Source organism: Cherax quadricarinatus, chromosome 7 (assembly GCF_038502225.1).
Source record: "Cherax quadricarinatus isolate ZL_2023a chromosome 7, ASM3850222v1, whole genome shotgun sequence".
Lineage (NCBI taxonomy): Eukaryota > Metazoa > Arthropoda > Malacostraca > Decapoda > Parastacidae > Cherax > Cherax quadricarinatus.
This window is the reverse complement of record NC_091298.1, coordinates 58,374,538-58,394,859: the sequence shown is the minus strand read 5'-3', so window position 1 is coordinate 58,394,859 and position 20,322 is coordinate 58,374,538. Positions and strand designations below refer to the sequence as shown.

At 38.1% G+C, this 20,322-nt stretch overlaps 1 protein-coding gene across 4 annotated transcripts in view; it reads right to left on the bottom strand.

Annotated features, from left to right (window-relative positions):
* Positions 1 to 701: 701 nt before the first annotated feature.
* LOC128686878 (uncharacterized) overlaps positions 702 to 20,322 on the bottom strand; it is a 47,793-nt gene continuing 28,172 nt past the window's right edge. For all 4 annotated transcript variants that reach the window (XM_053774080.2, XM_053774078.2, XM_053774079.2 and 1 more), the window contains exons 7-14: positions 16,518 to 16,656; positions 14,909 to 15,102; positions 7,712 to 7,889; positions 5,296 to 5,475; positions 4,326 to 4,466; positions 2,731 to 2,881; positions 1,720 to 1,819; positions 702 to 1,145 (exon numbers count right to left, since the gene is read on the bottom strand). In XM_053774080.2, coding sequence (XP_053630055.1) covers positions 1,046 to 1,145; positions 1,720 to 1,819; positions 2,731 to 2,881; positions 4,326 to 4,466; positions 5,296 to 5,475; positions 7,712 to 7,889; positions 14,909 to 15,102; positions 16,518 to 16,656 — 1,183 coding nt within the window. In that variant the 3' untranslated portion in view covers positions 702 to 1,045. The remainder of the gene's footprint in view (positions 1,146 to 1,719; positions 1,820 to 2,730; positions 2,882 to 4,325; positions 4,467 to 5,295; positions 5,476 to 7,711; positions 7,890 to 14,908; positions 15,103 to 16,517; positions 16,657 to 20,322) is intronic.

Below are 20,322 nucleotides of genomic sequence, written 5' to 3'. Positions count from 1 at the left end.
TACAGCAGTCTTGCAGGTAATAGCTTTTTTTTCCTTGAGGAAGTCTATAAAATCCAACCACTGCATTAAGATTACCTAGCACTGAGGACATTTACTAACTGATAACCCTTCAAGGTGATGTCTTGATGCTGGCAAAGGGCTCTTAATCCTAAACATTGAGGTTGCCCTCTACAAAATTGCATCAAACCTGATTGCCTCCCATTCCCCAGATGCAGTATGGTGCTTCATGGCTGTAATAATTATGCATTTAAAAAGAACAGTGCAATGAAGTGGTTAATCTATTCCTACTGTGTAAAAGTACAAATTTTTCTTCTCTGAATTCGTGAAGAGACGGCCGACTTGTTGAAAAAAAATAGGTAAGTAATAATAACTTGTTGTCTCCCATATTTATTGATCAACAAATCATATGAAGAGACCCCCTCCCTCCCACCCTTTATTTTTGTCTCCCAGTTATGTCAGTCACAGTATTCCATGTAGTATTATTTATGTAATCAATATTTATGAAAGCACTTAGTGTCCTGAATTAACACCTTGCATAAGCTAGTTAGTTTTATAATGGCTCACATTTTAGTGCTTAAAAATATCAGGTACTGAATGATACTACATGGCAGAATAAGATTCTGAACCTAATGCTGTAATGTGAGGCAGGAGACAATGTCACTTACCACTGAATAATGTGATCTAAAAGTATGACAAAAACAAAAGTTATAGAGCTTTATTTAACAAGATTATCATGTTCTAATCTTACTATCTTGATAATTATATTGGTTATACACATTGATACAAAGTGTCATTCACACAAGACACTGAACACATCATTCGTAAAGCAAATTATTTATTAGTTTTTTATAATGAATTGCCTTTAAATTAAATATTAAGCCTTTTTACTTAATTTTTTTGTGATATGGGTCATCCTGCCTTGGCGGGAGACGGTCGTTGAGGTAAAAAAAAAAAAAATCTTATATGAAAAATTAATGAGCAGATCCCTTATGTATATGTATTTTGTCTATCACAACATAATTGCTTTCATATTGCAAATCTGGCTCTAGAGTATTACAAGAGGGAAAAGATTTCTCATTGGTCCCCAAACATCTGAATCTTCATCAGAGTCATCAATAAGGTCATCATCACTGTGGGTGTCATTTCTGCAAACAAACAAAAGTATATAAACAAAGATGTGAAATGATAATTTCACAATATTGTGAAAAGTACAAAGTGTATAGGGACTACTAGGAACCAATCCAGCAACTTCACTCATATACGACTACCACGTCAACTAGGCCAGTCTTGTTTCAGCATTTCCAAATATTAAAATTCAGGTCTAGTATGTGCAATGGGGGGGGGGGGGGGTTTACTACTGTATATATAAAATACATAATAACTTTAAGACACTTAAAATTTGGGAAAGTTTCCAGACATAATCAAGAGACGCAGAGCTCATAGAGGATGTAAACAAACAGTGGCATGTGGATGCCGTAATAGTGAATCAGGGAGCCATATAAATGAATTTTTGGTTATTTTAAATATCTGTATTAGCGAATCCCCATAAAGCAAAGCACTCCTGTACCATACTTCATATACAATTCCCTACTTTAAAATATGTATATGAACCATAGGAATGTAGTAACCATGAAGTAGGACAAGCGTATTGTTTGTATCCATTTAAAATAAATATTTAATCAAGTAAAATTTCATGGAGGTAGAGGAAAACTGTCTTACCTAACTCTGCGAGGTTTGTAAACTATTTGAATATCATAGTTCTCTAACTCAGTCTCTTTCAGGAATGCATTAAACTCTTCTGATGATATGTTCCATCCACCTGAAAGACAAAAATGTTTAAAGTAACACTTTCACTACAGCAGCTGTATATTGTATCAAAACTGAATTCTAAGCACAGTGCTGTTGAAGATTTTGTAAGCAATTTTTTAACCTCTTAAACTGTTATATTATGCTCATCCAAGGCTGTGCTATAAACTATCTAAAACACAGCTATTACAGTACATATTATTATTATTATTATTAACACACCAGCCATCTCCCACAGCTTAGTAGGGTGGCTCAGATCTTCACTTCATAGAATAGTAATATACGAACATTTTTACACTGTTTAATGGATTTTAATTTTAATATTTTTGAACAAGCTGGCTGTCTTTCATCATGGAGGGTCACCTGAAAAATGAACATTCACCATCATTCTTTCAATAGCTGTCTTGCCAGAAGCTAGCACATCACAATTAAAAAATTCAAATGACTTTCTGAGCAGCAGACAATGAAAAATTAAACTGACCCTCTGAACTGCAGGCAGTGAAAAATTCAAATGACTCTCTGAACTGCAGGCAGTTTCCCCTGGATACCTTCATCAATGTTTCTTTCATCACATTATTATTATATTTGAATTCTTTTACTATTATTATAAAGAAAAAAGTGGAAACAGTTAAAAGATTAGGGGTACTCTTTTCATTCACTAAAAAGTGGCATCAATGAAAGTTTGTCGTCAACAACTACCAAGTGTTTACCAATTCTTGGATTAATTTTGAAAGCAATATCACATTCTTCAGTTGTTTCTCTCTACTATTATCACCATTTTCCTCTTTTGCTTACTAATATACAAACACACACAAAAACATAAGATTTATTTTGAAATTTCAAGTCATGTTCATAAATATATGAGATTCAGACTGAGTTCAGAATGAAGATAACTTTAATATAAAAGAATACTAAATTACCAACCTAAATCCTGGAGTTGTAGCAATTTTGGACAATGTTTAACCAACTTTCTGGCTGATGTTACCGTCAGCTTTGGAGCTCGACTAACATCAAATTCCCTCAGTTTTTCCAAGCTTTTGTTTCGCATCAGTTGGTCCACTCGATCGTCACTCATCTAAGGAGAGTATACAAAATTACAGCAAGTTATTTAGGCATGGGATGATGTATGGGTGGGTCAATATTATGGCAAAATAGTTACATTTACTACAGTAGACCGTCATTTAACACAGTTTTGTTTGCCACGCTTTGGTTATAGCACTATTGAAGAATTGTGGCATATTTTTGTATAACACTTTGTAAAATTAACTAAACACGGTTCAGTTTGTGGGAGGGGAAAAAATTTTGAGCGCGCATTGCCCGCAGGATACACTCTGCTTGGCTGTGGGTTAGACCACTGAGTCAATGGGGGAGACCTATTGCCATTCCCCGCCATCCTCTACCACCCTCTGCCACCCCCACCACCCATGTCCCAGTCTTTGGTTCATTTGCGTTTAGTACGTACCATCTTCTGCTAGGGGTTTAGATCTTGTAATTGCCATATCTTAAATCTGTCAAGCAATCAGGGCACCCAGTAGGCATACAAGTGTTGCTGAAAGTGGCAAGAAAAGGTATAAGCGCTTAAGTCTTATAATTAACAAAGAAAATCGAGATATTAGACGAGATAGCCTGTGGCCATAATGAAGCGTCACTTTGTGCACATAAAAAGAATGAGATAAATATGAGTTTCTGCAATGATTGACTGACTTACTGACTTGATTGACTGACTTACTGACTTGACTGATTTAGTGACTTACTGATTGACTGACTTACTGACTTGATTGATTTACTGACTGACTTAAAGTTAGACTTTTTCACTGAAGAGGACACTGAAACAGTGTCTAGAGCAGCTGATGCCTTACCGTCAGTTGTATAATGTACTGCGGGGTAAAATGGAAGAGAAATCCATTACAGAGTTTATATACACTCCAGTACAACCATCGACTTCAGTACCAGAACCTCTACCATCCACTTCAGCCCAATAGTGCCACAGCATAACTCTCCACAATCATCCACAAACACCAGCAGCCACAATTTAAGGTAAGAAATACTATTATTTCTGTTGCATTTGTAATCTTAATCAATAAAAACAACATAATACATCACAACAATGAACTACAATTACATATTCACTTTTATTTTTGAAAGATCCGTTGGTCTAAAATAAAGCTGTTTGGCTTTTCGGGGGACTCCCAGGAACGTAACCCTACTTTTCCCATAAATTCTTCAGTTTGTCTAACACAGTTTTAAGTAAAACAGCATTTTCAAGAATGTAACTACCATGTTAAACGAAGGTCTACTGTATATCGAATAATAAGTTTCTATTACTGCTATGCAAACTTTAGTATATCCGAGGCTTTTTTTTTTTTTTAACACACCAGCCGTTTTCCACTGAGGCACGGTGACTTGAAAAAGAAGAAATGAGGCCTTATATCAAACAATTTAATCACCACAAATAGGAGATATGCTAAATCTTTAATATATTTTGAGCATCTCTAATTTTATAAATATGCAGTACTTACATCACAAAGACAGTCTATCTCCAATCGTGTTAAACTCCTTGCATTATTGAGAATTATATCTGTGTATGGGGCAGGCAAGTGACATTTTATCTTAACTACTTGTAGCTTGATTAGAGCTGTCTGTCGAAAATTCTCCACTGCCTGCCAGGTAAAAAATATACTGATTAAAATACTTTACAGTTACTGCTATACTATTGCAAACCTACTGAAATAATTTCATATAAACAACCCTATGAAAGAAATATTACCATAACATAACTCAATGTTTCTTTGATACTACTACTACTACAGAAACTAAAAGCTTATATGTTTTAACTTTCTACATGAGGGGTGTATAAGGGTTAAGCTAAGAGTTCCTACATTTATTCAACAAAGAGCTGATATTCTACCTTAGCTCATTTAAAAGGCAAGCCCTAGAAATTTCGTTCTTAAAATGTAGCAGTTTGTAGATTTATACTGGCTTTTACTAATTAGGTTTAGCACTGCTTGGGTAAATACTCCATAGAAACTAAAATGTGTAGCTTTCCTTCACTGCATCATTCATTTTCACTGCACATTCCTGAGCAAAAGTGAGTATGGGTAGGTAGCATGTCCATTTCACACTTAATGGATGGAAGATTGAGTCTCCACCATGATTACATGCAACTGTTCAAAACATATGAAAAAATGAAATAATCACTAAGTCAAAGTATTCAGGTTACCCAATACAAAATGTACATGAGAATACTCAAAATATTATGCAGCCCTGTACTTACTCATCAGCTAAACTTCCCAAAGTATACATCATGCTTAGGGCATTGGCTCCAGCTGTCTTCTGGGAAAAATATTTAACACTACGAAGACGAAGATGTTATTGATCGACTCTCTCACTTTCTCATAAAGTAGATAGTTACATGCCACTACTTTTTTGCCTTACCAAGTAATACAAATGTGAAATAATGGAACTCATGTATACAGTAAAAATACATACTTCATAAGGAGCTGAACAATCCTCTCCTTCCATGGTAAGATATTTGAGGTTGATGCATGTGTCAAAAACCACTGGAACATCTAACCCTCGACATCGAACTGTTAAAGCCGTCAGCTGCTGCCCCACAGCTTGCACTGCACCTGATACAGACCGTGAAGCGATGTTGACCAGACTCAGGTGCTGCAAGATGAAATGCTCTTAAACAATCCCACTTGAGCATCAGTGTAGATCAAAATTTTTAATATATATGCTAATGGTTCCAAGGATCACTGCTATTAAGGCTCAATTTCAAACCAGGCCTTCTAAATTGCAGAAAAAATAATGTAGGTTTAGATGCTACATATTAAGAAACACAGGAAGATAAGTACATACTGAATGCAAACAGAAAGAATGAAGAAAAAAACAATACCGTGTAAAATATCGTACAAAACATTAATATAGACATTTTGCTTAATCCATCTAAATATACCCCACAGTAGAATAAATTAACATAAATATGAGATGTGGTAGCCAGGTGACATGTAGGACTTGTGGTAGCCAGGCAACTTGTAGGACTTGTGGTAGCCAGGCAACTTGTAGGACTTGTGGTAGCCAGGCAACTTGTAGGACTTGTGGTAGCCAGGCAACTTGTAGGACTTGTGGTAGCCAGGCAACTTGTAGGACTTGTGGTAGCCAGGCAACTTGTAGGACTTGTGGTAGCCAGGCAACTTGTAGGACTTGTGGTAGCCAGGCAACTTGTAGGACCTGTGGTAGCCAGGCAACTTGTGGTAGCCAAGCAACTTGTAGGACATGTGGTAGCCAGGCAACTTGTAGGACTTGTGGTAGCCAGGCAACTTGCAGGGCTTGTGGTAGCCAGGCAACTTGTATCACTTGTGGTAGGCAGGCAACTTGTAAGACTTGTGGTAGCCAGGCAACTTGTAGGACTTATGGTAGCCAGGCAACTTGTAGGACTTGTGGTAGCCAGGCAACTTGCAGGGTTTGTGGTAGCCAGGCAACCTGCAGGGCTTGTGGTAGCCAGGCAACTTGTAGGACTTGTGGTAGCCAGGCAACTTGTAGGACTTGTGGTAGCCAGGCAACTTGTAGGACTTGTGGTAGCCAGGCAACTTGTAGGACTTGTGGTAGCCAGGCAACTTGTAGGACCTGTGGTAGCCAGGCAACTTGTAGGATTTGTGGTAGCCAGGAAACTTGCAGGACTTGTGGTAGCCAGGCAACTTGTAGGACTTGTGGTAGCCAGGCAACTTGTAGGACTTGTGGTAGCCAGGCAACTTGTAGGACTTGTGGTAGCCAGGCAACTTGTAGGACTTGTGGTAGCCAGGCAACTTGTAGGACTTGTGGTAGCCAGGCAACTTGTAGGACCTGTGGTAGCCAGGCAACTTGTAGGATTTGTGGTAGCCAGGAAACTTGCAGGACTTGTGGTAGCCAGGCAACTTGTAGGACTTGTGGTAGCCAGGCAACTTGTAGGACTTGTGGTAGCCAGGCAACTTGTAGGACTTGTAGTAGCCAGGCAACTTGTAGGACTTGTGGTAGCCAGGCAACTTGTAGGACTTGTGGTAGCCAGGCAACTTGTAGGACTTGTAGTAGCCAGGCAACTTGTAGGACTTGTGGTAGCCAGGCAACTTGTAGGACTTGTGGTAGCCAGGCAACTTGTAGGACTGGTGACGAAAACCAGATGCGTTCATCTGGTTTGTTTACATTATGCGTGGGTGAGGTGGCGAGGGCTGCCCTTCCTGGCTACCCATACTTCCCAACCTGACTTTATACAAACAAAACTCACCTCTCACCCTACATTAAGACTACAAATATTTTAAGGTAATTAATGAGTGTACTATATATGCATTTTATCGCTTTAGGGAGCTTAATGTCGTAGTAGGTATAAGTGGCCAGGCAGGATGCCATACCTCCCACACGACTTTCTATAAATAAATACTTTTCACCTCTCACCCAACATTAAGACCATTAAGACTACAAATATTTTAAGGTAAGTAATGCGTGTACTGTACATGCATTTTATCACTCTAGGGGGCTTTAAGCATCATGGTATAGTATGTGTGGGTGGGGTGGCCAGGAGGGCCACCACACCTGACTTCTTAGAGTAAATACTACTCACCTTTTGCCCTACATTAAGACTACAAATATTTTGAGGTAAATAATGAGTGTACTGTGTGTGTATTTTACTTTTTAATGCCTAGTTCTATTGTTAACTTAATATAAGTTAGTGTAAACTTGTTATCTGGCATTTATATGCATTTATAAATAGAAAAAATGGAGTTCTGCTTACCGGCGAAGTCTGCTTTCCAGCAGTAGCCTGGAACCTAACCTGCCAAATAAGTGGGGCCCTACTGTATATATAATAAAATGATGTTCACTAACAGAGATAAAAAAATAAACAATTTTGCACCTTTCACCCTACACTAACCTTGAGGAATTTCAACTGACTTAGATGTAATCTAAAGTGTGAGGGTGATTTGTGGAGGTCAGCTAACCTCTCTAGGTCGACCTCACAAAACCTGTGTGTCAGAGTTAAGTCCCGAAGCTCTGGACAAAGTGTTGTTATCACCACCAATTTCGAGGCAGATACACAGTCTTCCTTCACCCTGATGGGGGAAAAATATATATTATTTAATGTATTATCCATTCTCTTTCACACATTAACAAAAAAAGAAGCACAGCTCATGAGCTAGAGCTTGCTGTCTACAAACGCCTGCTATTATCTATCGTGGCAGCTGATGTATAATTTTATGTACAAGGTAATACCAGTACAGTGGTACCATGACTTACGAGCTTAATTCGTTCTGTGACCGAGCTCATCATTCAATTTGCTCGTACATCAAATAAATTTTCCTATAAATGTATAAATGTATAAATTCAAGGTTTATGTGGAGTAAAATAAAGATTGAATGTGAAAAGTGGGTTATAATAAGCGTGTATGCACCTGGAGAAGAGAGAAGTGTAGAGGAGAGAGAGATTTTGGGAAATGTTGAGTGAATGCATGGGGAGCTTTGAATCAAGTGTGAGAGTAATGGTGGTTGGGGATTTCAATGCTAAAGTGGGTAAAAATGCTATAGAGGGAGTAGTAGGTAAATTTGGGGTGCCAGGGGTAAATGTAAATGGGGAGCCTTTAATTGAGCTATGTGTAGAAAGAAATTTGGTAATAAGTAATACATATTTTATGAAAAAGAGGATAAATAAATATACAAGGTATGATGTAGCACGTAATGAAAGTAGTTTATTAGATTATGTATTGGTGGATAAAAGGTTGATGGGTAGGCTCCAGGATGTACATGTTTATAGAGGGGCAACTGATATATCGGATCATTATTTAGTTGTAGCTACAGTTAGAGTAAGAGGTAGATGGAAAAAGAGGAAGGTGGCAACAACAAGTAAGAGGGAGGTGAAAGTGTATAAACTAAGGGAGGAGGAAGTTCGGGTGAGATATAAGCGACTATTGGCAGAAAGGTGGGCTAGTGCAAAGATGAGTAGTGGGGGGGTTGAAGAGGGTTGGAATAGTTTTAAAAATGCAGTATTAGAATGTGGGGCAGAAGTTTGTGGTTATAGGAGGGTGGGGGCAGGAGGAAAGAGGAGTGATTGGTGGAATGATGAAGTAAAGGGTGTGATAAAAGAGAAAAAGGTAGCTTATGAGAGGTTTTTACAAAGCAGAAGTGTTATAAGAAGAGCAGAGTATATGGAGAGTAAAAGAAAGGTAAAGAGAGTGGTGAGAGAGTGCAAAAGGAGAGCACATTACAGAGTGGTTGAGGCACTGTCAAGAAATTTTAATGAAAATAAGAAAAAATTTTGAAGAGAGTTAAACAAGTTAAGAAAGCCTAGGGAAAGTATGGATTTGTCAGTTAAAAACAGAGTAGGGGAGTTAGTAGATGGGGAGATGGAGGTAGTAGGTAGATGGTGAGAATATTTTGAGGAACTTTTAAATGTTAAGGAAGAAAGAGAGGCAGTAATTTCATGCACTGGTCAGGGAGGTACACCATCTTTTAGGAGTGAAGAAGAGCAGAATCTAAGTGTGGGGGAGGTACGTGAGGCATTACGTAGAATGAAAGGGGGTAAAGCAGCTGGAACTGATGGGATCATGACAGAAATGTTAAAAGCAGGGGGGATATAGTGTTGGAGTGGTTGGTACTTTTGTTTAATAAATGTATGAAAGAGGGGAAGGTACCTAGGGATTGGCGGAGAGCATGTATAATCCCTTTATATAAAGGGAAAGGGGACAAAAGAGACTGTAAAAATTATAGAGGAATAAGTTTACTGAGTATACCAGGAAAAGTGTACGGTAGGGTTATAATTGAAAGAATTAGAGGTAAGACAGAATGTAAGATTGCGGATGAGCAAGGAGGTTTCAGAGTGGGTAGGGGATGTGTAGATCAAGTGTTTACATTGAAGCATATATGTGAACAGTATTTAGATAAAGGTAGGGAAGTTTTTATTGCATTTATGGATTTAGAAAAGGCCTATGATAGAGTGGATAGAGGAGCAATGTGGCAGATGTTGCAAGTATATGGAATAGGTGATAAGTTATTAAATGCTGTAAAGAGTTTTTTATGAGGATAGTGAGGCTCAGGTTAGGGTGTGTAGAAGAGAGGGAAACTACTTCCCGGTAAAAGTAGGTCTTAGACAGGGATGTGTAATGTCACCATGGTTGTTTAATATATTTATAGATGGGGTTGTAAAGGAAGTAAATGCTAGGGTGTTCGGGAGAAGGGTGGGATTAAATTTTGGGGAATCAAATTCAAAATGGGAATTGACACAGTTACTTTTTGCTGATGATACTGTGCTTATGGGAGATTCTAAAGAAAAATTGCAAAGGTTAGTGGATGAGTTTGGGAATGTGTGTAAAGGTAGAAAGTTGAAAGTGAACATAGAAAAGAGTAAGGTGATGAGGGTATCAAATGATTTAGATCAAGAAAAATTGGATATCAAATTGGGGAGGAGTATGGAAGAAGTGAATGTTTTCAGATACTTGGGAGTTGACGTGTCGGCGGATGGATTTATGAAGGATGAGGTTAAGCATAGAATTGATGAGGGAAAAAAGGTGAGTGGTGCATTGAGGTATATGTATAGTCAAAAAACGTTATCTATGGAGGCAAAGAAGGGAATGTATGAAAGTATAGTAGTACCAACTCTCTTATATGGGTGTGAAGCTTGGGTGGTAAATGCAGCAGCGAAGAGACGGTTGGAGGCAGTGGAGATGTCCTGTTTAAGGGCAATGTGTGGTGTAAATATTATGCAGAAAATTCGGAGTGTGGAAATTAGGAAAAGGTGTGGAGTTTATAAAAGTATTAGTCAGAGGGCAGAAGAGGGGTTGTTGAGGTGGTTTGGTCATTTAGAGAGAATGATCAAAGTAGAATGACATGGAAAGTATATAAATCTATAGGGGAAGGAAGGCAGGGTAGGGGTCGTTTTCAAAAGGGTTGGAGAGAGGGGGTAAAGGAGGTTTTGTGGGCAAGGGGCTTGGACTTCCAGCAAGCGTGCGTGAGCGTGTTAGATAGGAGTGAATGGAGACGAATGGTACTTGGGACCTGACGATCTGTTGGAGTGTGAGCAGGGTAATATTTAGTGAAGGGATTTAGGGAAACCTGTTATTTTCATATAGTCGGACTTGAGTCCTGGAAATGGGAAGTACAATGCCTGCATTTTAAAGGAGGGGTTTGGGATATTGGCAGTGTGGAGGGATATGTTGTGTATCTTTATATGTGTATGCTTCTAAACTTGTATTCTGATCACCTCTGCAAAAACAGTGATAATGTGTGAGTGTGGTGAAAGTGTTGAATGATGATGAAAGTATTTTCTTTTTGGGGATTTTCTTTCTTTTTTGGGTCACCCTGCCTCGGTGGGAAATGGTCAACTTGTTGAGAAAAAAAAAAAAAAAAAACGATAAAATCGGTTAAGGACAAGCTCTCTGGAATGGATTAATATTGTTAATTGAGGGTCCACTGTAAATGCAATAACAATGACAAGAATCATAAAAAAAATTTTTGTTCTACAATTGACCTGTAGAATATTGGAAATATTCCAAATATTTTGGGATTTGTGTGAAGTAAAGGGCAAGATATTTTGCAAATGTCAAAAATTTAGCAACTTTATTTTTTTTTGTAGAATAACTAAAGATAATTACATGATTACCTTCAGTGAGAACATCGCACTAGCATTGTTTTATAAGTACCAAGTCCCAAAACCACCTATCATTGTGCCATTTAGGCTGGGGTTCTTGCCAAATGTCATTTTCAGTAAATATTTTTTTTTAGCTCGTAACTCAAATTTTGGCTCACAACTCAAAGCAAAAAACTGACTGAGCAACGGCTCGTAACTCAGAAAACTCGTAAGTTGGGGCACTCATAAGTCAAGGTACCACTGTATTTAACTCTGAAACTGAGGCCAAAGTGAGAATGAGATATTCCTGCATTGGAGGATGTTAAAAAATTTACGAGAGCAGTGACTGAAAAATAAAAGAAAACTTAAACACAATCCCAGCCTAAACATTACAATGCCATGATTGCTGAGTGTTTACAATCAAAGCCAATTAACAATATGTGAAGAGCTCTGGTACCCCAGCCAAATCACTGCCTAATTAGTACATGCAATTCTGGAGCATTTAAATAGTTTTCCATAGGTCTGAAAGTGATAATATGGTGTCTGTAAAGAGGTCTTTATGAAGATTTTAGGAGAAAAAATCTTAAGTGACCTAACCCAACCTTGCTAAGACCTGCATAAACTTTGATGTTAGACAGATCTAAAAAGTGGAACACAAGTTATTACCTGTTTGCTACATATGTAATAGTGGTTCTGCAGTGACTAAAGAGGAATTCAAAAATAACATCCTAACCTAGTTACATAAATTCATATAACTGGATGAATTGTATATAATCCAATTTAGCAAAATCAGTTATTTTTCAAAGAAAACTTATGGGTTAAGACTGTTAGGACAAAAACCAATCCCTGTGGTGTTCTGCTGAGATTTTTTACCTTGTACCACTCTGTAATTTCCTTTCAAACAGAAAATTTTTCATCAACTGCAATAGCTTGTCTTCTATTCCTTCTATATCTCACTATTACCAAAGCAACCTCTCACGAGGAAATCTATTAAATGCATCTTTAAAACCTATGACAAATAAATGCAATTTGTTAAAGTAGCTTAAAAGACTTCATTTTTTTTTCTTCAACGAACTGGCCATATCCCACCGAGACAGAGTGACCTAAAAAGAAAAACGAAAGTTTCTCTTTTTAAATTTAGTAATGTATACAGAAGGGGTTACGAGCCCCTTGGTCCCGGCATTTTAGTCGCCTCTTACGATAAACATGGTTTACAAAGGAAGAATTCTGTTCCACTTTCCCATGGAGAAAAGATTTGATATGAAGAATTTATTAATTGAAAATTGTATGGTTTGCTAGTCAGCAGCCTTTTGTTCCTTTTTATTCACTTTTCTCTAATGAATTTTGCCAGTATTTTCTCAATGCTTGTCAATGAGATGCCTTATATTTCAAGGAACCTTTTTTTAATATTTGAACGATATGCCTATGTGGGTGTATAATTAGGTGTGCCATTATAAGCCTGTGAATCTAGTGCTGCATAATCTGAAAGCTTAAGAGCAGCAAATGCCTCAAAATTTTATTTTCTGATGTGTGCATCTGCTGACCATACAGATACTAAAGACTACTCTGCTGAGTTTAAAAAGGATAACATAAGCCTATAATAGTAACCTTGATCAAGCATTCACTCCCAGTTAGATAGTGTTATCGTGTAAGTGAATTCCATCAAAAATTTACATCAGCAAGAGGCAGCAAACTGTACCTGGGTTCAAAGTGGTTAACCCTTAAACTGTCCAAACGTAGATCTACGTTTGCGCATGTAGCACTCCGACCTTGATTTTCTTCATAAGAAAGAATGTAAAAAAAACGTAGATCTATTTTCGGAGCACTACGCGAGCGAACGAAGATCTACGTTTGGACAGTTTAAGGGTTAAAAATCACTTTATACAGTTTTCTGTTTCAGCACATTGGGAGATTTTAAGTGAAAAATATTGCAAATTTACCAGAGAATTGTTATCATTTTATTTAGGGGAAGTGCTAAACCCATAGGGACCATTCAGCACCCAGGTAATGGGAGGAAATCAGGTTTGATCCAAGAAGGGGAAAACAAGTTTAATTCCTTAATCAAGAGACTCTTACCAGCATCAAGGAACTTCCCTGAAAACTAATGCTTTAAAGCATAAGGAAATGGCATATTTACTCATTGTTGGTCTAACAAATGGGTTCAGATTATGGCACTGTTTAGTATATCTAATCAGAAAGATTCTGCATTCAAGGTACTTCTTCTTGACAATGTCGTTAGCCATTCTACAGACATGTTGTAGTATACTTTTTTTTTTTTTAACACATTACACATCTTTTACTACAGCCCCCAGAAATGGGAGTTAAAAGGAACTTTTAAGTATACCTACACAGGTAGGGCTATGGAAAAGCTTATCAAGGCAGTGGATGCAAGCTCCAATGATGGCACCTGACTTTTAGCATGTTCAACATTACCAGTGCAATTTTTTTTTTTAACAACAACCATCCCCCAAGGGTGACTCAAAAAAACAAAAGAGGAAACACTTTCACTACCGCATTCACTGTCTTACCAGAAGCATGACGACATCACAGTTTAGATGGTCCTCTGAACTGCAACATCCCCACCCCTTCCTTCAGAGTGCAGGCACTGTACAGTACTTTGAAAATCCTTCATAAATGTTACCTTGCTCATACTCCAACAGCATGTAAAGTTATAATAACCACTTGCCTCCACCCACTCCTATCTAATTCACTCACACAAGCCTGATAAATGTCCAAGCTCCTAATCCTTGTAACTTCCTTTACCCCTTACCTCCAACCTTTTCTGGCACAACCCTTACCCTTCCTTCCCTCCACCTCAAATTTATACACGACCCTAGTCATCCTATTTTGTTCCATCCTCTCTAAATGTTTAAATCACCTCAACAATCCCTCATCTGTCCTCTCAATCATTTAATATTTTTGGCAACCCCACACCTAATCAATTATGCACATAAATGTGTCATAAGATTAGGTGCAGCAATCTACACTAAGTGTAAAGTTAAGAAAATTATGGTCTATTATCCTGAATGATTCACACGCTTTTTCTACACACCAAGGAGTCAGATGAGGACTGAAAATAGCAGGAGTGTGAGATGTGAGGACATCAAGAATATGGAAAAAGTCAGAGTCATAAACAACCTGAAAAAAAAGAACACAATACAGGTAGGATGAACATTTTAATTATGCACAGTGGTTTTCAGACAATTGGACAAAAATATGAAGAACATTACCAGTGATAAGTGCACTTAAAAATAAATACAATATCCACTATGTACTTTTGTCATTATTAGTAGCAAAATTTCAGTTTTAACAAATCTTCAAAAACAACATTTTAACATGTTCCAAAAGCCATGTTATTTTTTTTAGTTTCTGGTTGCTGAGAACAGATAACCTACTTCTTACTCTTGGCATTTTAATTGCCTTCTCTGATACACATCTATCAAGGAGGGAATCTAAAAAGGTTTTGCTAGGGGATTGAAATGAAAAGCAATTACTATAATAAACAATAACATACCTGTTAAGTTTGAATCTACTAGCATACTTCCGTAACCTGCCCATGAAAGTATTGCGCCGGAGAGATTTATTGCCAACTAAAGCTTCTATTGCCTCTGTGACATTAGTACAATTTCCCAGAGACCTCAGAGAAGGCAGATGTTTGAGCAGGAAGGCAACTCCATATTGGCTAATACCTGTTCCTAGAATGTCAACCTGTTGAAAGATATAGAATATAATTAACTTAAAACAGTGAAATGTGAATAAAAGCTAAATTTTAAGTATATTACAAATTAATCATGAGTTACAGAAAATGATTTGCTAAGCTGAAAACACAGGATGCAAGATATTCCACCTTGCAGGAACCAGGAGGCAAAAAGTCCTCTTTCAAGTGCAAGGTTAGTTTCAGAAGCCCTAAACCCTCTTCTCATCTATGTTGGTTAAATCTAGAAAACTCTCCCCTGTGTGAGTGTGGTGAAAGTGTTGAATGATGATGAAAGTATTTTCTTTTTGGGGATTTTCTTTCTTTTTTGGGTCACCCTGCCTCAGTGGGAGACGGCCGACTTGTTGAAAAAAAAAAAATATATAAATACACGCACTATGCCAATTAACACAGAAAACCCTTCATCTTTCCTGTTCCAGTATGGAAATTGGAAACCTCTCTTCTCTTTTGTTCTAGTATGGAAACTGGAAAGCCCTCTTCTATCCAGTGCCAGGTAGGTTCATATGACTGTACCTTTTACATCAGCCTCAAGAATGTTTCTGTGAACTCTTGCAGACCCTTTCAGATTGACTGAGTCCCATGCTGTTGGAAAGAAATCACTCACAGAAAGAGCCTTTTCTTATGTAGCTCCTAGTGTTTAACAGGTTGCCAGTGTGTTAAGGGTCAGGAATCTGTTCATGCTTTTAAATCTCAGTTGAAAGCACATCTCTTTTCTAGAGCTTATGATCCTGATGACCCTAGTATCACTCTTGAATATAAATGTGAATATTTCTTCTTTAACATCATTGTTGCATTAATGGCTTAATGTACAAGCACTTGTAAATTTCTTGAAAGAACAGACACCCAAGACTAACAACTTCCCAAATAATTATTATTAAATTATTTTTATTATTCTCCTCTACAGTATAAAGCAATATAGAAAGGCCTCTTTCAAAACACAGACTTCCAAAGAAGGGTACACTTAACCCAAAATTGCTACAAGACTGTATATGAAGCAGGCTTATTGAAATCACAATTTTTTTTTTGCTATACATGAGCATGATCAATGACAAACTGCATAACATTCTTAGACCATAATTTTTAAAAGGTTTGGGACGGTAAGCTAGTGGAAAGCCTCGGTCAGATGACCAAAAGCTCCAACAATGGGTCATCATCTAAGACCTACATCAGGAAATGCTTGTCCTGTTTCCTGATGAACCTTACCTAAGCTAACCTATTCTTGGGAAGCAATTCATAAAAAGTCCCATGAGACAGTAAAACACACTGTAGAGCTGAATCCACAAATTTGAAAAGGTTACAGTCTTTGAGGCCTTAGAAATCTTTAATTTGCAGGTATCACAAAATTTCCTGTTTACAAGTGAAACTGTTTCCATTTTTCATTCACTAAATGCATGTTTCTCTCATTCACCTCTTCAAGTGTAGAGCAGCAGGGGTTCAAGTGAAATGACCGCACCCTCAATTCATGCAAGTGCCGCCCTCTTCTGAGCACATGGTTATCTGGAGAACATAAGCACAATGCCTTCAGCCCTGCATCTGTCACACCGTAGCTGTAAGGAAAAACATATGGTACTATATACATGCAGAGAATTCACAGTGTGGTAATTAGCATGTGTGGAGTTACAAAAAGTATTATTCAAAGGGCTGAAGAAGGGTTGTTGAGATGGTTTGGTCATTCAGAGAGGATGGAGCAAAATAGAATGACTTGGAGGGTGTATAAATCTGTAGTGAAGGGGAGGAGGCATAGGGGTCATCTTATGAAAGGATGGAGGGAGGGGGTAAGAGAGATTTCATGTGCAAAAGGCTTGGACATTCAGCAGGCATGAGTGTGCATGTTAGATAGGAGTGAATGGAGATGAATAGTTTTTGGGACCTGACAAGCTGTTGGAGTGTGAGGAGGGCAATATTTTGTGAAGGGATTCCGGGAAACCAGTTAGTGGGACTTGAGTCCTGGAGGTGGGAAGTACAATGCCTGCACTTTGAAGGAGGGGTTTGGGATACTGGTTGTATGGAGTGATATCTAAAGTGTCATATCTGAATGCCTCTGCAAAGACAGTGATTGTGTGTGAATGATGATGAAAGTGTTTCTTTCACTTTTAGGTCACCCTGCCTAAGTGGGAGATAAATATAAATATATAAATATAAGTATTAGGTAGTAGGTTGGTAGACAGCAACCGCCCAGGGAGGTACTACCGTCCTGCCAAGTGAGTGTAAAACGAAAGCCTGTAATTGTTTTACATGATGGTAGGATTGCTGGTGTCCTTTTTTCTGTCTCATGAACATGCAAGTTTTCAGGTACGTCTTGCTACTTCTACTTACACTTAGGTCCCACTACACATACATGTACAAGCACATATATACACACCCCTCTGGGTTTTCTTCTATTTTCTTTCTAGTTCTTATTCTTGTTTATTTCCTCTTATCTCCATGGGGAAGTGGAACAGAATTCTTCCTCCGTAAGCCATGCGTGTTGTAAGAGGCGACTAAAATGCCGGGAGCAAGGGGCTAGTAACCTCTTCTCCTGTATATATTACTAAATGTAAAAGGAGAAACTTTCGTTTTTCCTTTTGGGCCACCCCGCCTCGGTGGGATACGGCCGGTGTGTTGAATGAAAGAAGAAAGAAAGATAAATATAAGTGTAGAGGAGAGAGAGAGATTCTGGGAAATATTGAGTGAATGTGTGGGGAGTTTTGAATCAAGTGTGAGAGTAATGGTGGTTGGGGATTTCAATGCTAAAGTGGGTAAAAATGTTATGGAGGGAGTAGTAGGTAAATTTGGGGTGCCAGGGGTAAATGTAAATGGGGAGCCTTTAATTGAGCTATGTGTAGAAAGAAATTTGGTAATAAGTAATACATATTTTATGAAAAAGAGGATAAATAAATATACAAGGTATGATGTAGCACGTAATGAAAGAAGTTTGTTAGATTATGTATTGGTGGATAAAAGGTTGATGGGTAGGCTCCAGGATGTACATGTTTATAGAGGGGCAACTGATATATCGGATCATTATTTAGTTGTAGCTACAGTTAGAGTAAGAGGTAGATGGGAAAAGAGGAAGGTGGCAACAACAAGTAAAAGGGAGGTGAAAGTATATAAACTAAGGGAGGAGGAAGTTCGGGCAAGATATAAGCGACTATTGGCAGAAAGGTGGGCTAGTGCAAAGATGAGTAGTGGGGGGGTTGAAGAGGGTTGGAATAGTTTTAAAAATGCAGTATTAGAATGTGGGGCAGAAGTTTGTGGTTATAGGAGGGTGGGAGCAGGAGGAAAGAGGAGTGATTGGTGGAATGATGAAGTAAAGGGTGTGATAAAAGAGAAAAAGGTAGCTTATGAGAGGTTTTTACAAAGCAGAAGTGTTATAAGAAGAGCAGAGTATATAGAGAGTAAAAGAAATGTGAAGAGAGTGGTGAGAGAGTGCAAAAGGAGAGCAGATGATAGAGTGGGAGAGGCACTGTCAAGAAATTTTAATGAAAATAAGAAAAAATTTTGGAGTTAAACAAGTTAAGAAAGCCTAGGGAAAGTATGGATTTGTCAGTTAAAAACAGAGTAGGGGAGTTAGTAGATGGGGAGAGGGAGGTATTAGGTAGATTCAAATTCAAATTCAAATTCAAACTTTATTCTCTATAAGTATTACAATGCTGAGTTAACAGAATTTGGTTATTGTGTGGTTTACATGTAGTAAAACAATAATTACAGAGTGTACCACTAGAACGCCTAGCATGGCTAGGCATTTCGGGCAGACTTATATTAAATCTTAGGTTTAAAATGTTACAAAATTATGAGATAAGTTGGTATTATGGCTAAGTGACTAAATACTAGTTGTGAGTTTAGCAATGTGAATGCTTTTGTTTTGGCACTATACGTAGTTTCAGCATTGGAGTATCACAGGCCAACTTATGACTAGTTAAGATTCATTATTTTGAGATTGAGATTGATATTTCTGTTTATGGTCAAATGGGTGAGCGAGTGTAAGTGTGAACCACCAGGTGGTATTCGTATTATTAGTTGACAGGGTGTATCATGGAGATAAGATGTTTTCTGATGGTAGTTTTGAAGGTGATGAATGTGTCTGCAGTTTTGGAATTTTCAGGTAGGGTGTTCCAGATTTTAGGGCCTTTGACATACATTGAATTTTTGTAAAGGTTTAGTCGGACACGGGGAATGTCATAGAGATGTTTGTGTCTGGTGTTGTGCCTGTGGGTTCTGTCACAACTATCAAGAAAGCGTTTTAGGTCAAGGTTAACATTGGAATTTAAGGTCCTGTAGATGTAGATTGCACAGTAGTAAGTGTGGATGTACTGAACAGGGAGTAAGTTTAGATCTATGAAGAGTGGGGGGGTGTGTTGCCAGGGATGGGATTTAGTGATTATTCTTACTGCGGCTTTTTGCTGGGTTATTATTGGCTTTAGGTGTGTTGCTGCAGTTGAACCCCAAGCACAGATAGCATAGGTGAGGTATGGATATGTAAGTGAATGGTATAGTGTGAGAAGGGCAGTTTGCGGCACGTAGTATCGTATCTTGGAGAGGATCCCAACCGTTTTGGATACTTTTTTGGTTATGTGTTGGATATGGGTGCTGAAGTTCAGGTTGTTGTCGAGGTATAGGCCTAGGAATTTGCCCTCATTATGCCTGGTAATTAGAGTGTTGTCGATCTTAATGTTAATTTGCGCATCTCCTGCTCTGCTACCAAACATAATGTAGTAGGTTTTGTCAACGTTAAGCGTAAGTTTATTGGCTGTCATCCAAGTTGATATTTTGATCAGCTCCTCATTAACAATGGTGTTGAGGGTTGCAAGATTAGGGTGAGAGATGACATAAGTTGTGTCGTCAGCAAAGAGAATGGGGTTCAGGTGTCGAGATACGTTTGGAAGATCATTGATGTATATGAGGAAGAGCAGGGGACCAAGGACACTTCCCTGCGGAACTCCAGTATCAAGTGGCTGTGTTGTTGATGCTGTGTCTTTAATGGTGACATACTGATACCTATTAGTAAGGTAAGATTTGAAATATGAAAGTGCATGGCCTCTTATACCATAATGGTCAAGTTTGTGGAGTAGGATGCCGTGGTCTACTGTGTCAAAAGCTTTTCTTAGGTCAATAAAAATTCCTAGTGGATATTCCTTATTTTCCAATGCTGTGTAAAGCAGATCTAGCATTCTTATAATTGCATCGTTAGTGCTTTTATTTTTCCTGAATCCAAATTGGCAGGGGTTGAGTAT